General features: G+C 42.7%; 1 protein-coding gene across 1 annotated transcript in view; it reads left to right on the top strand.

Annotated features, from left to right (window-relative positions):
• Positions 1-8,193: 8,193 nt before the first annotated feature.
• ELK4 (ELK4, ETS-domain protein (SRF accessory protein 1)) overlaps positions 8,194-12,182 on the top strand; it is a 5,357-nt gene continuing 1,368 nt past the window's right edge. The window contains exons 1-4 of the mRNA XM_009587107.1: positions 8,194-8,404; positions 9,832-10,233; positions 10,507-10,935; positions 12,112-12,177. Coding sequence (XP_009585402.1) covers positions 8,198-8,404; positions 9,832-10,233; positions 10,507-10,935; positions 12,112-12,177 — 1,104 coding nt within the window. The 5' untranslated portion in view covers positions 8,194-8,197. The remainder of the gene's footprint in view (positions 8,405-9,831; positions 10,234-10,506; positions 10,936-12,111; positions 12,178-12,182) is intronic.

Below are 12,182 nucleotides of genomic sequence, written 5' to 3'. Positions count from 1 at the left end.
GCTTGGAGCGGGGTTTGAGCGGGCGGGCTGCGCTGCGGAGCGGCGTCCGGAGGCAGGTGGGAGGTGTCCCCTCCGTGCCGCTGCCGTGTGGCGCTGACCGACCTGCCTCGCTCTGCTGGGGACCGCGATCGAGGGGTTGGCTTTTTGAAGTCCCGAGTCTGCTGCTTTTTTGTTTTTTTCTTTTCTTTTTTTTTTTTTTTTTTTTTATTTTTGTGTACTCCTCTCTGTGTGAAATGGGTGGATGCCTACCCACATCAATAAGTGAGTCCATGGAGAAAGCATGCAAATACATGCTGGTACACTTTTATTATTTTGTATGCATATATACATATACACACACATATATACGTGTACGTGTGTATTACTTCCACAATACTTACCTTATTCTTGCAAACTTCTAATAATCCCCATTGTTCTGCTGCCTGGGGGGGTGGGAATCCAGAGTTCTGGCTTCAGTGGTGTCGTTTTTAAGTAGCAGCTCCTGAGAAATACAGGAACGGCTTTGTAGGCGAGTGCTCCGTTCAGTGGGTGCAGAATCTAGTGATTAGCATTTCTTTATCTTCATCATATTCAGAACGAACACGATCCCAGCACCAGGCACAGCCTGCCTGACAAAGCTGCATGTTCGTGATTTTTGTCGGCCTGTTTATTTTTAGGGTCTTAGCGCCTGTTTGTAGAGAATAGTTGTTCCATCGTCATAGCAACCAGGCTGAGTGTATTATAAACATTATTAAAGGAAACCTTTTCCATCTTAAATGAGACTTCCTTTTCATAATAAAGTTAGGATCAACATAAAACATTTAACCTTTTGTTCGGGATTTACTCCATAGCGTGATGTGGAGACCTAACCCCTTACTCTTAAATAAGGATGCTTTTGCTTTCAGCAGACACATTATGCCTATTGAAGCTAATTTAATCTGCTGTTGGTAAACATTCCCCTCAGCCCATTGTGGTGGCAGATAAGGAGGAAGCAAGTGTAATCTACTTAAAGAGGAGCTTCCACGGAAATAAGTATTTTTATGGCTTACTCGGAAACAATCACACCAGTGTCAGAAACCAACCAAGTAACTGATCAAAGGCATTTCATTTTTGAAGTTTACCATTCTCTCTCTTTCTCCTAAACCTTCCCATGTTCTCCCCGGTCTCTTATCCTATAAAAGGAGAGGTAGAGAAGGGAGACTCTTCATCAAAGTATGGTAAAGCAGGGAAAGGAGGTCTCCTGTCCCTGAAACTAGCTGCACTGGGGTGTCAGTCATCCTTAGCCAGGGATGGAGGATCAGAATGACGGTAGCAACTGGAGGAAGTACATGGACTGTGCTTTGAAGTCCCCCTTACTGGCCATGTTCAAACAGGTTAAAACATTTTTAGTATCAGGGTGTGCTAGTCAAAACCATATTAAATAACAAAGCGGGCACCGTTGTTTCTGTATCAAGATTTAAAAAAACCAAAAAGCTGTTTGGCTCATCTGCTTCTACCAACTTGAGTCTTCAGCCATAAGTACGATGGGAATCCTGATGCCGCTGTTCTCCCTTGTGGCTTGTTTTCTATTGCTTTTTTGCTACTACAGGAAGGTTTTCTCAGGCATCTGAAAGGTGGAGAATACTAGAAAATACTTACATAGAAAAGGAAAATACTCATTTCTCAGATAGGAGTTAAGAAGCTGAAGCAAGTTGTGCCTAAAACCCCAAATATTTGCTAACACCTTAATTTCATGTAAAGTAACTTAATTTTTGAGCTGAGAACCCAAAATTTATTGCAACGTTTGTTTTAAGTAAATACAACTGTCAAAGTTGGAGTGGGATTAGGCAGTGAAAACTCTGGAGCAGCTCTTATCGTGAGGACATCCTCCAGCATTTCCTTCCAAGGAGCTTCCTGCCTTGGTAACCACGGCTTCTCTTTCAGAACAAGCTGATTTTCCTGACTGATTTGGAAACAACGGTGCAGTGAATGCCAGAGCCAAGGGGAAGACGAGAATTTATTGGAGTCTAGGGTGTTTTTTTCTTATTCTTACCTGATTTTAGTATTTATTAGAGAAGGTACAATTTGATTACTACTTGGAAAGCTGCCAGGGTTTGGAATTTTTTAACGGTGGTGTTGCAGATGTAGAGGTCTGCATCTCTAGTTTAAGTTCTTGTAAACAGTAACTTTATTTTACGCATATAACAGGTTTTTAACTGGTAATTCAGCTGCTTTCGGGAAGTAAGCTAACAAAACAAGTGATGGTGACAGGAATAGTTAAAGTACTTTTACAATGCTCTGTGTGTTCTGGAAAAGGACTAAATACCTTACACGCTTCCCACCACATCAGAGTATGTCGATAGATGGCTACTAGCACCCTAAAGAGGCTGGGTTTTGGACACTAGGTTTCATATGTGTCGGGCAGCAGGCTCTTTCTACAACGAATCAAAATTGATAAAATCCTAAAAGTACTAGTTCAGGTGAATTGCAGTCTTAGGAGCGTGAAAATATTTTATGAAAGGTTTATTAGTAATGGGATATTTTAAGTGCTGTGCTAATGAAATCGTTGCTTGGTTATGTGTTGATAACCACGTAATTAGATATTTTATCAGCAACGTTACAGCTCTTTGTCCCTTTACTAAAATAAAAGGAACAGGGCAGCCATTTATTTATTTAGTTGGCTGGACAAAAACACTGAACAACCTGATCTTACTTTGAAGTTAACCCTGTTTTGAACAAGAAGTTGGGCCTGTGACCTCCAAAAATCTCCTTCAACCAAAGTTATTCTGTTGTTTATTTTCCTGGAACAGCTATCTAAGGCCTCATGTCCACAGGAATATTGCACAATGGAGCAGGAGTTATTGTCTACAAATTCCTTCTGTTCACACACCATGGCCATCTTAAACTATGAAGAAACCATGGGAATAGTTTTGCACAGTAAAGTCTTAATAGTTCAGCTTTGCTGCGCATGTGCAGGGTGCGCGTGTGCTGTATGCACAGCAAGTCCGGCTTTCCTGGAATTGTGTAAAGACTTAATTTGCTCACCTGCTGGCCGGCTGAGTGTCTGACTTGCATCATAAAGTGTGAGGTCCCCAAGACCATCTTTAAGTAACTGTTGCTGTGGGTTTTGTTTATTTATTTATTTTTTTGTTAACGAAGCGTTTGTGATCTGAGAAGAGGTTTCTGTGCCGCCCTGTGTTTACCTCGGGTCTGTGCTGCTTCCAAAGTCATTTTTTGAGAAGTCACTTCTGTGTAAATACCTGGACAGCTGTAATCATGCGATTTAAATATGTGGTAGTGGTGATTTTGTCTTCACTGTGTCACATCTGTGTGACATCCTTTCTTTCCTTTGCACCACCCTTCATTTCTGTGTGGGTTCTGACAAGGCTGTAGACCCGGCTGCTTTATTCAGTCCATCTGGAGAAGTCATCAGGCTGCAGATGCTTATAAGAGGCTGTTGGAACAAATTGAGGTGAAAGATTACTTGAGCTGTTCTTGGTGTTGAGTCAAAGCACAGGAAATCTGCCAGAAGACCTTGAAGACGGGGGTTAGGGCAGACCCCCCCCGCTCCTGCCTCTGCTACCTTCTCAGGGCCTGGCTGGCTGCTGCCTTGCTGGGGCATAGCGAGGTGTCCCTCTCCTTTTAGAGCACGAAGGGATGAACGCTTGAGTTTGTTTTGCAATAGTAAGTATAGCTGCTGGCCATGGGACAGATTACCGTATGCCACTTCCTAAACTCTTCCTCCTGTCTGCTGTGCCACCCAGTGATTGCGCACTCTCCTTCCACAGAAGATGCAAAGCCTTGAGGCTCTGTAATCAAATGGATTGCGTGGAGCACGTTGTGGCACAGATGCATGAGGAGAAGTCACCGGAAAAGATACATATCTCATGGCCTGGCTTTTTTGTAAACTCAAGGCTTTGTAAAGTCAAGGCCTCCAACAAAGCTACAGCAACCTCAAACGAAGCTGCAGCAACATGAGAAAGCTCGAGTTTGCAGCGCTTGTATTTAGAGTACTGCAGCCAAATTCTGTCAGCTACTCAGTATACTTCAAGGGTCATCCGTAGGCGTCAGAGAAGATCTCAAGACAATAATAGTGCTCTATTTTAGCATACTCATTACAAAGTATAACTGCCCTCTGCCTCTAGCAACTATTTTTTCCTTGTACTCAAATGGTGCAGAAGTGGAAAGGCCGTCATCATAAGCAGCAGTATTGCCTCTCTGCCTAATTCCCTCATTGTCTTTCCAAATGAGACCTTTTTCTTTCTCCATGGACTCTTACAAGGAAAATAACCTTCAGCAAAAAGACGGTTTGCAGTGGTATGCTTGTAATTTTTGGTGTATTCATCTTGAAGAAAAAGCAATCAAACTACTAGGCTTTTTATGCTGATGGGGAACTGTGCTAGGAGATTGATGCCTTTTCATGAAAGGAGACTTGGTTTTGAAAGTTGAAAAGCTGTTTACAAATCATGAGAGAAGTAACATCTCACCATTGTTAGTGTAGAGTAGGAGTGGGACAGCGGGTTCCTGTCCTCATCCTGATTTCTTTAGTTTCTCTAACTAATGGGCCTGTAACATCTCTGAAGTGTGGGTTTTGCTGCACATCTGAATAAAAAGGACAAGAGCATCTTCTGAATTCCTTCCAGTGTCAATGCAGGAGGGGGATGTTTTTGAGTACGTGGCCCTGGACATGGCTGTGGTGTGGACGGGAGCCTCTGTAACAGCCGGTCCCCCCGTGCCAGGGCAGCTGAAGATGTTCTGCAAAACGCAGAGAACACAAGGAGCTTGAACCGCTGTGCAGTCCCTGTGGTTGCAAGGTAAAGGCTCATGAAAGGCGTCAGCTGCCTTCTGCCCCAGGTGCTAAAGAAGGAAGAACCTTTTTAACATGTTAGTCGGTTCTTAAACAAAGAGAAGTGCTCATCTCGCCTATACTGGTTTTAATTTTACGTCTTGTGTGATGTTTTTTTATTCTGCTTTTTCCTGAAGAAGCAACAGTTCTTTGATGTATTCTTATGCTGTATCAAAGCAACTTTAATAAAAAAGTTAAATGAGATGTCTTGGTTAATAACACAATGTTGTCTCCTGTATACATATTATACTTTCCTAGTTACAGCTTTCTCCTGGACTCTGAAGGGGCAAGATCCATCTGTGATCCCATTCCTTTGACCAATTTGGAGGGTTATTTTCTGGCTCTTCCTTTGTCTGTATATAATCTTCAGAAAAACTGTAGACTTCCAGTTCCATTGAGGTATCTCTCCATTGTTTCCTGTAGATGCACACAATAAATATTTAATAGAGGGACATTCATTCTCTCATGTGCAGTATAACCTGCCCATTAACAATTCCAAAGTGCTCTCTGCTCCTGTTCCATGACAGCCAAGAAATAAGTAAAACTTCTGCACCCTGTTGTTAATGTGTCTAACGTAAGACTTTTTAAAGTAGGGGGTGCTGAGGATATGCAGCATATCCTCCAAATGATGGATGGAATCATGACAACCCTAAAGCCTGTAAATGCAGAAACATCAGTAGTAACTTGATCAATCTAGCATCCCAGTACAGTCTGTAACTCTGCCCCTGGGAGGAGGATCCTTCCGGCCGCAAAGCTGCAGTATTTCGGATTTAGGTAGCATGGACTCTTTCTTATTTTGGTAAATACTCCTCAGAACAGCATAGCTCATCACTGGGAAGGATGATTTTTTTAAAAAAATCTTATGTCTTCCATCATTTTGGTCACTCTGTGCATACTTGGTATTGCTGAACTTTGTGCTGTCAGAGTGCCGGTCTGTCAGCATTGTGCATCTCCAACTCAATTCAGAACCAACCGTGACCGCAGCAGTAATGCTTGACTGCGGTAGAGGTTGGTGAGCTTTGAGATAATGGCAAGGTACTTCTTACTAAAGGGAAGCAGCCCAATGAAATAATAGCATCTAAATTCTGGGATGAAATCTGCATGGATTTTTAGGAGGAGGAAAAAAAAGCCTTTGCCGCTCTCAAATTCTACTGCTAATCTAATTTCTGCGTGATTGCCTCCCATTGCATCAGTCAGTGCTATTTGGTGCAGTGCTGCTTATGGGTTTTGAAAGTGCTGTAGATAAATGTAGCGTGGGAATAATCACTCAACTTCATTTTCCTGCTCTTTCTCTGTTAACACATATCACTAGTATTGACAGCTCTGCAGAGCGGTAGAATCAAGTCCTTATGTCTACACAACACCCCATGCATGTGCATCATCCTGACAGGATAATGAGGCTCCGCTTGTGATGCTCCGCAGCGTGCACGTCCTCTGCGTTGCCAGTAGGCAGATATGAAATGTTATTGGCAAATGTGAATACAGGTCGGAGGAGAAGTCCTGGAAGAGTTTTAATGTGGTTGTCTGGCCCTGAGTTCCCATTCGGTTCAGCTGGCATGCCACGGTGCGGTGTGGGAAGAGTCTCAAAGCACAGCGTTCAGCAGCTGATATTTTCTTAGAGTACCGAGCAATTAATTTGGGCAAGCATGGAGTTGTATGCATACAGTAATTAAAAAGGAAAGCACCTTAGGCCAGCATAGCAAGATGGTGTGGGTGTCCTTCATTTTGAGATTGTGCCTTGTAATTGCAGCAATTTAACTGACTTGGTCAATGTAACATCCCTGTGTAGTCATGTAAGTGTGCCATTAGGCAGGTATTCTTAAAAATAGGTTAAATGCAACGGGCAGTGCCCAAAAAAGTACCTGCCCTAGGGCACCTTATTTCAATAAGAATGTGTAGTCCTGTGTAAACTGTCAGCAGTAATCCTTTTACAGGGCTGACTAAATTCTGAAGCTCTGACATGTAGACCATTCTCTTCCTTATATAGGGCTGGATAAGTGCTGGGCAGTAATGAGATTGGAATAAAAGGCTTTGGTAACAAAGATGAACTGGCAGTCCCGGCTGAATCTTAAACTTATCCCTGCGTATACATGGACTTCAGACAATATGGGCGTGGGTCCTGCTTGCTGAAGTTGGACTTGATGCCTCTGTTTTGGAGCTTCTGCTTGTGAATAGCGTTTGTTTGCTCGGGCTGCAGATTCACCCAGATGGAAACCCCTGTACTGTTTAGGTTTGCCTTTATTGCGGTTTAACTGTGTGTGGGGGAAAAATATCTAGCAGTTATGCATATCAAAACATTTTTAGTGTAATTCATCGCGATGGTTCTTATTCCAGAGTGGCTGGGTTTGTTTTTATTTCGCTGGTAGAAGTTTAAGCTGCACTAATAGACGCCATTCTGTTCTGGAGTAAGAGAAACTGTATGGGATACTGAATTAACATAATTTTATCTGGTTAATTCACAATGTATCTTATACTTGCCCTGTGCAGACAGGATTATTAGTGTTCTGCCTAAAAATATCTGTGGAAGTACTGTTTCACGTGGTCAGATATGGTCAAGGAAAAATGTCATCTCTACTGCCTTGTCTGTCCTTGATGAATTTATACATCGACAGCTTCAGTGCTAGAAAACCATGCTGGAAGTGCATGAATCAACTGACAGATACTAGTCCTAGAAAGTCTCAGCATACGTGACTGATGTAGGTAAGACATGGCAGGAATCAAAAGAAAAACAAAGGTAGCATTTGAAATCATTTTACTTGCTTGTTTACTCTCTTAGAAAAGACAGGGATGGAATTTGGAAAAGAAAGGAGATTTGAAAGAGAGGAAACTGAGGGTTGGTTGAGAGGGCTGCTTACAAAGAGGCAACAGAAATGTGAACTGAAGGAAAATTGAGTTGTTCTGCAGTGTGGCATCTTCAGGTAACTTGAGCAGTTACTTGATCTGCTCTGTCTTCTTAAAGATACCGAGGTTGGAGGTGGGTACAGGTAAGGAAAGGAGGCGGCGAGTGGGTGGTTTGATTTTTACCTGGGTGTACCTGAGCTGTTTCTCATAAAGCAGTACAAGTCAGAGTGGGTGAACATGGAACAACTTAGGAAAATTTTTTTTGGACAGTGACTCATTGCAACTTACCCAAAGTGACCTGATTTAGTTAAATGAGGCTAAATATAACCCATGTGAAAAGTACTGACATGTGGGAGGAGACGACAGCAGTTGGCTCTCAGCCTTTCTGTTCTGCAGGGAACATCTTTCACGACTGGTGACTAATAATTTTTACTCTTGCTGGCTTTGGAAATAACATCTCTGCTCCATTACCCCCTTCTAGGGAGACGAAGAAAATGCGCTGTTCCTAATCTGTTGCCTCTTACCTGCTTTTCTGAATTTCAGCTTACTGCTATGGACAGTGCTATCACCCTGTGGCAGTTCCTCCTCCAACTCCTCCAAGAGCCTCAGAACAAGAATATCATCTGTTGGACCTCCAACGACGGGGAGTTCAAACTGCTGCAGGCAGAGGAGGTGGCCAGACTCTGGGGAATCCGCAAGAACAAGCCCAGTATGAACTATGATAAACTCAGCCGTGCTCTCAGATACTATTATGTGAAGGTAACAAAGTCCGTAAATCCACCTCCAATCCTTATCCATCTTACCAGCTTCTGCCTAATGAGCTTTGTTTCCTTTTTCATTCTCTTCAAGGGGATAGGTGTCACTTCTGTCTCCCAGACTTAAGTAAGGTGTACTAGTTTATGTTTAGAGGGGTTTTTTTCTTTCGTTTATCATTGTGCTGCATTTCCTCCCCAGTGGTTATTTTATAAGGTTCTAGATAGCTTTGTGCAAGATGTTATCTTCTTTGATTTATGTCTTTGCTAATACGAATTTGTCTTTGAATACTAATCCCCTTTCCAAAAATATGCGCCCTTGCAAGGGTTAAAATCCTCAACACTCCAGTTTAAGCAACAAAATGATTATGATGATTGAGATGGTGAATATTGCACCACCTTGAGATCTTTTCTGCAATTGTCTGTACGAAGGGGCTATCAAAATAAGGATTTTCAGTGAAGCAGTCCAAAGTATTTTTCTTTTTCTCCTTGCATTCAGAATTGCATCTCTAATGTGGTCAGCGAGTTTAGTCCAGCAGAGTAAGATGCTTCTCTTGTTTAGCTAATGTCTTCTAATAACTTGCGAGAGCCTTTCATTAGTGCACAGGTAGTGTGGAAAAGCTGAACTAGAACCACAGTGTGGGAGTCTTACCTTCGTTTCAATAAGCCGTTTATCCCACAACTGTTATTGTGTGGGTGTACGAGACAAAAAAATAAAACACAGTTTCTGAGGAACCTGTTGGTTTGTAGCAGGTGGTATGTTGCTTGGAGTTTATTATTGGGTAGCACAAATCTGACTTTGTACTGAGAGGTCTCAGTAATAATAATTGTACAATAAATAAAAATTTTCTTATGTCCAAATTGTGTGTGGTATTTCACTTAGGAGCAAAACGAGTTCAACGTATGCTATTTTGTGGTATTGAAATAGCTGATTAGCCTACATTCTGCTGACTAGTTCAACTACTTATTTTCTTTTATTATCATCTTACTAAGAATAAAGGTGGTTTGATTTGAAGTATTAGCTCTCAATTCTGCAAACCTGTAAGCTTTAGTTCTGCCGGTTCTCCTGTTAGATTACGCTTACTGTACCCAGGTCAGTGATCTTTGATGGGGGTAATGGGTATTTTTTTGTTCCTTAGCTGATCTTTTCAAATACGTTAAACAGAATTGCTTGGCAGTTTTAAGGCTGTTGTTAGTATATTTAATGTCAGGTTAAGCTCACCTGTTCTAGTGTTTTGTCTGCGAGCTCTGGAAATGGTATTTTGGGAGCATAACTGAATTGCAAGAATGCAGTATGTTTTTAAAAAAGAAAAAAGAAACAATTTTTGATGAAAGATTACAGACTATCTAATTCCTCAGTCTATTTTAGGCAGTGTTTGTAGGAAGAAAACTAATTTGAAGAAGGTCTAAATATACATATCTTCTTACCCACAGAATATCATTAAAAAAGTGAATGGTAAGAAGTTTGTGTACAAGTTTGTTTCTTATCCGGAGATTTTAAATATGGATCCACTTGTCGTGGGCCGTATAGAAGGAGACCCTGAAATGACTGGTTTTGCGGAAGTTAGCAGTGCTCCAAAGGATGTGGAAAACTGTGGGAAGGAGAAGTCTCAGTCATGTGCTAAATCCTCCAGCCGCAATGACTATATCCACTCAGGCTTGTACTCCTCTTTTACTCTGAACTCCCTGAACTCTTCCAGCGTAAAACTCTTCAGGTCCATCAAGATTGAGAATCCAGCTGAGAAGCTGACAGAGAAGAAACCTGCTCAGGACCCAACACCCTCTGTCATCAAGTTTGTAACCATGCCCTCCAAAAAGCCTTCATCTGTCCCCCTGGTCTCTACCACTTCAGCGGTCCCTGCCACTTCCACTGCTTCTGCCACTTCAACAACTCTTCCAGCGTAAAACTCTTCAGGTCCATCAAGATTGAGAATCCAGCTGAGAAGCTGACAGAGAAGAAACCTGCTCAGGACCCAACACCCTCTGTCATCAAGTTTGTAACCATGCCCTCCAAAAAGCCTTCATCTGTCCCCCTGGTCTCTACCACTTCAGCGGTCCCTGCCACTTCCACTGCTTCTGCCACTTCAACCGTTTTTTGAAACTCTCCAGACCTTGGAGACGCTTGTTCTACCCAAGTTAACTGTCCCTGAAGCTCCAGCACCTTTGCCAAACTTAACCACCAGCTTCACCCCAACTCCACCCATATCCTCAGTTTCTCCCACTCTGCAAGTTCCTTCCACACCCCCATCGCCGCCCCTGAGCTCTAATCCTGACCTGGACATTGACACGGACATAGAGTCCGTGGCTTCTCAGCAGCTGGAGCAAGCTCAGAGCCTTCAGCATCAGTCCCCGGAGCCCAAAGAGCAGGATTCATCTGTGCTGGAGAAGGAATTTGCCAATCACCTCTCCAGATCTAAAAAACCCAAAGGGCTGGAGTTGGCTCCTACTCTTGTCATTACAGGCAGCGATCCAAGTCCACTGGGGATTCTGAGTCCTTCTCTCCCAACTGCTTCTCTTACTCCAGCACTTTTCTCTCAGGTAACCTAATTCCCTTCCTGTTTGTTTTTTTTTTTAAGTAACAATAGTGGTTATGTTATATTTTAAAACAGTAAGGGAAGGCAAGTGGAAAGTGAACAGTCAGTAGATTGTATTTGGAGTTCTGTCACTCCCGTTTTTCTTATAAAACAGAAACTTTATTCATAATCGGTATTAGCTTCCACCCCAAAGTGTGCCCAAGTGGTATGTCAGCTGTACACGTCTGTACAGTGTTAGCATGTGGAGGCAAAACCCAAACCAGCACCAGCAGGATCCTTTGTAAATCTTGCCAGGGTGATACTGAATTATTTTAAAAACCCTAAACCCTCCCCTTATCCTTCAGGCTGATTCTGAAAATGCTTTAAAAATAGAGAACCACGGAGGTGTCTGTTTAGCAGCTTTCTTTTGCTTGATTTAGTAGCCATTTACTTAAGACCAGAGTATTGTGACCGAACAGCAATAAGAATGTCTGCTTAATTTGGTTGTTATCTTTGTGTGGGAAAGGAAAGCTTTTATGCCCCATGGAAAATTTGGAAGAGAACTGAACCCAACTAGGCTGTTAAATTGTTCTGTATATATTTAATCTCTTTCCTCTAATAAATTGGAATTAGAGTGAAACTATAGGGAAACTGAGGGAAACTGCTGATTGAAAACTGAAATGGCTGAAGACAGGAAAAAAAACAAGTGCAGTTGCTCTTTTGGCAGCCTTCGAAGTGTTTGGCTGGTGAACCTGGAACATCCAGAACATTCAGAAGCTGGATGTAAATGTCTTTTGTTGTGGCTTACATTGTCAGTGTCGCCCAGACCATGTGTGTGCCCCTGTCTACTCTTTTTAAATTCACGGACTGAGTTTTCCAAAGTCACTTGCAGGTGCTGTATACTCAATTGCAGGAGGAGCCGATTTGCTGTAGGTTACAGCAGGATTTGGCAGCTATTGGGAAAAGAGGGCGAATTGCTCGGCAAGGGGAGGAGAGCCGGATGACTGCTGCTGCTGTTGTGGGGTTTGAAGGGAGGAGAAGGAGGTGGGAGGAGGCGGGAGGAGGGAATGGGAGTTCCTGAAATTTGGACCCAGCCCTCCACAGCTGCAGGAGCTGAGATTATTGCGGCTGGATTTACATCTGCTATGCGTTACTCACAGTGCAGGTTTCACAGAGCTGACTGTCTTCTTGTGTTTTGCAGACTCCCATCTTGCTGACCCCAAGTCCCTTGCTCTCCAGTATTCACTTCTGGAGTACGCTAAGCCCAGTTGC

Source organism: Fulmarus glacialis, unplaced genomic scaffold (assembly GCF_000690835.1).
Source record: "Fulmarus glacialis isolate BGI_N327 unplaced genomic scaffold, ASM69083v1 scaffold24821, whole genome shotgun sequence".
NCBI classification, from domain to species: Eukaryota; Metazoa; Chordata; class Aves; order Procellariiformes; family Procellariidae; genus Fulmarus; species Fulmarus glacialis.
Note: the sequence above shows the minus strand (reverse complement) of the source record. Positions and strands in the feature narration are given on the sequence as shown.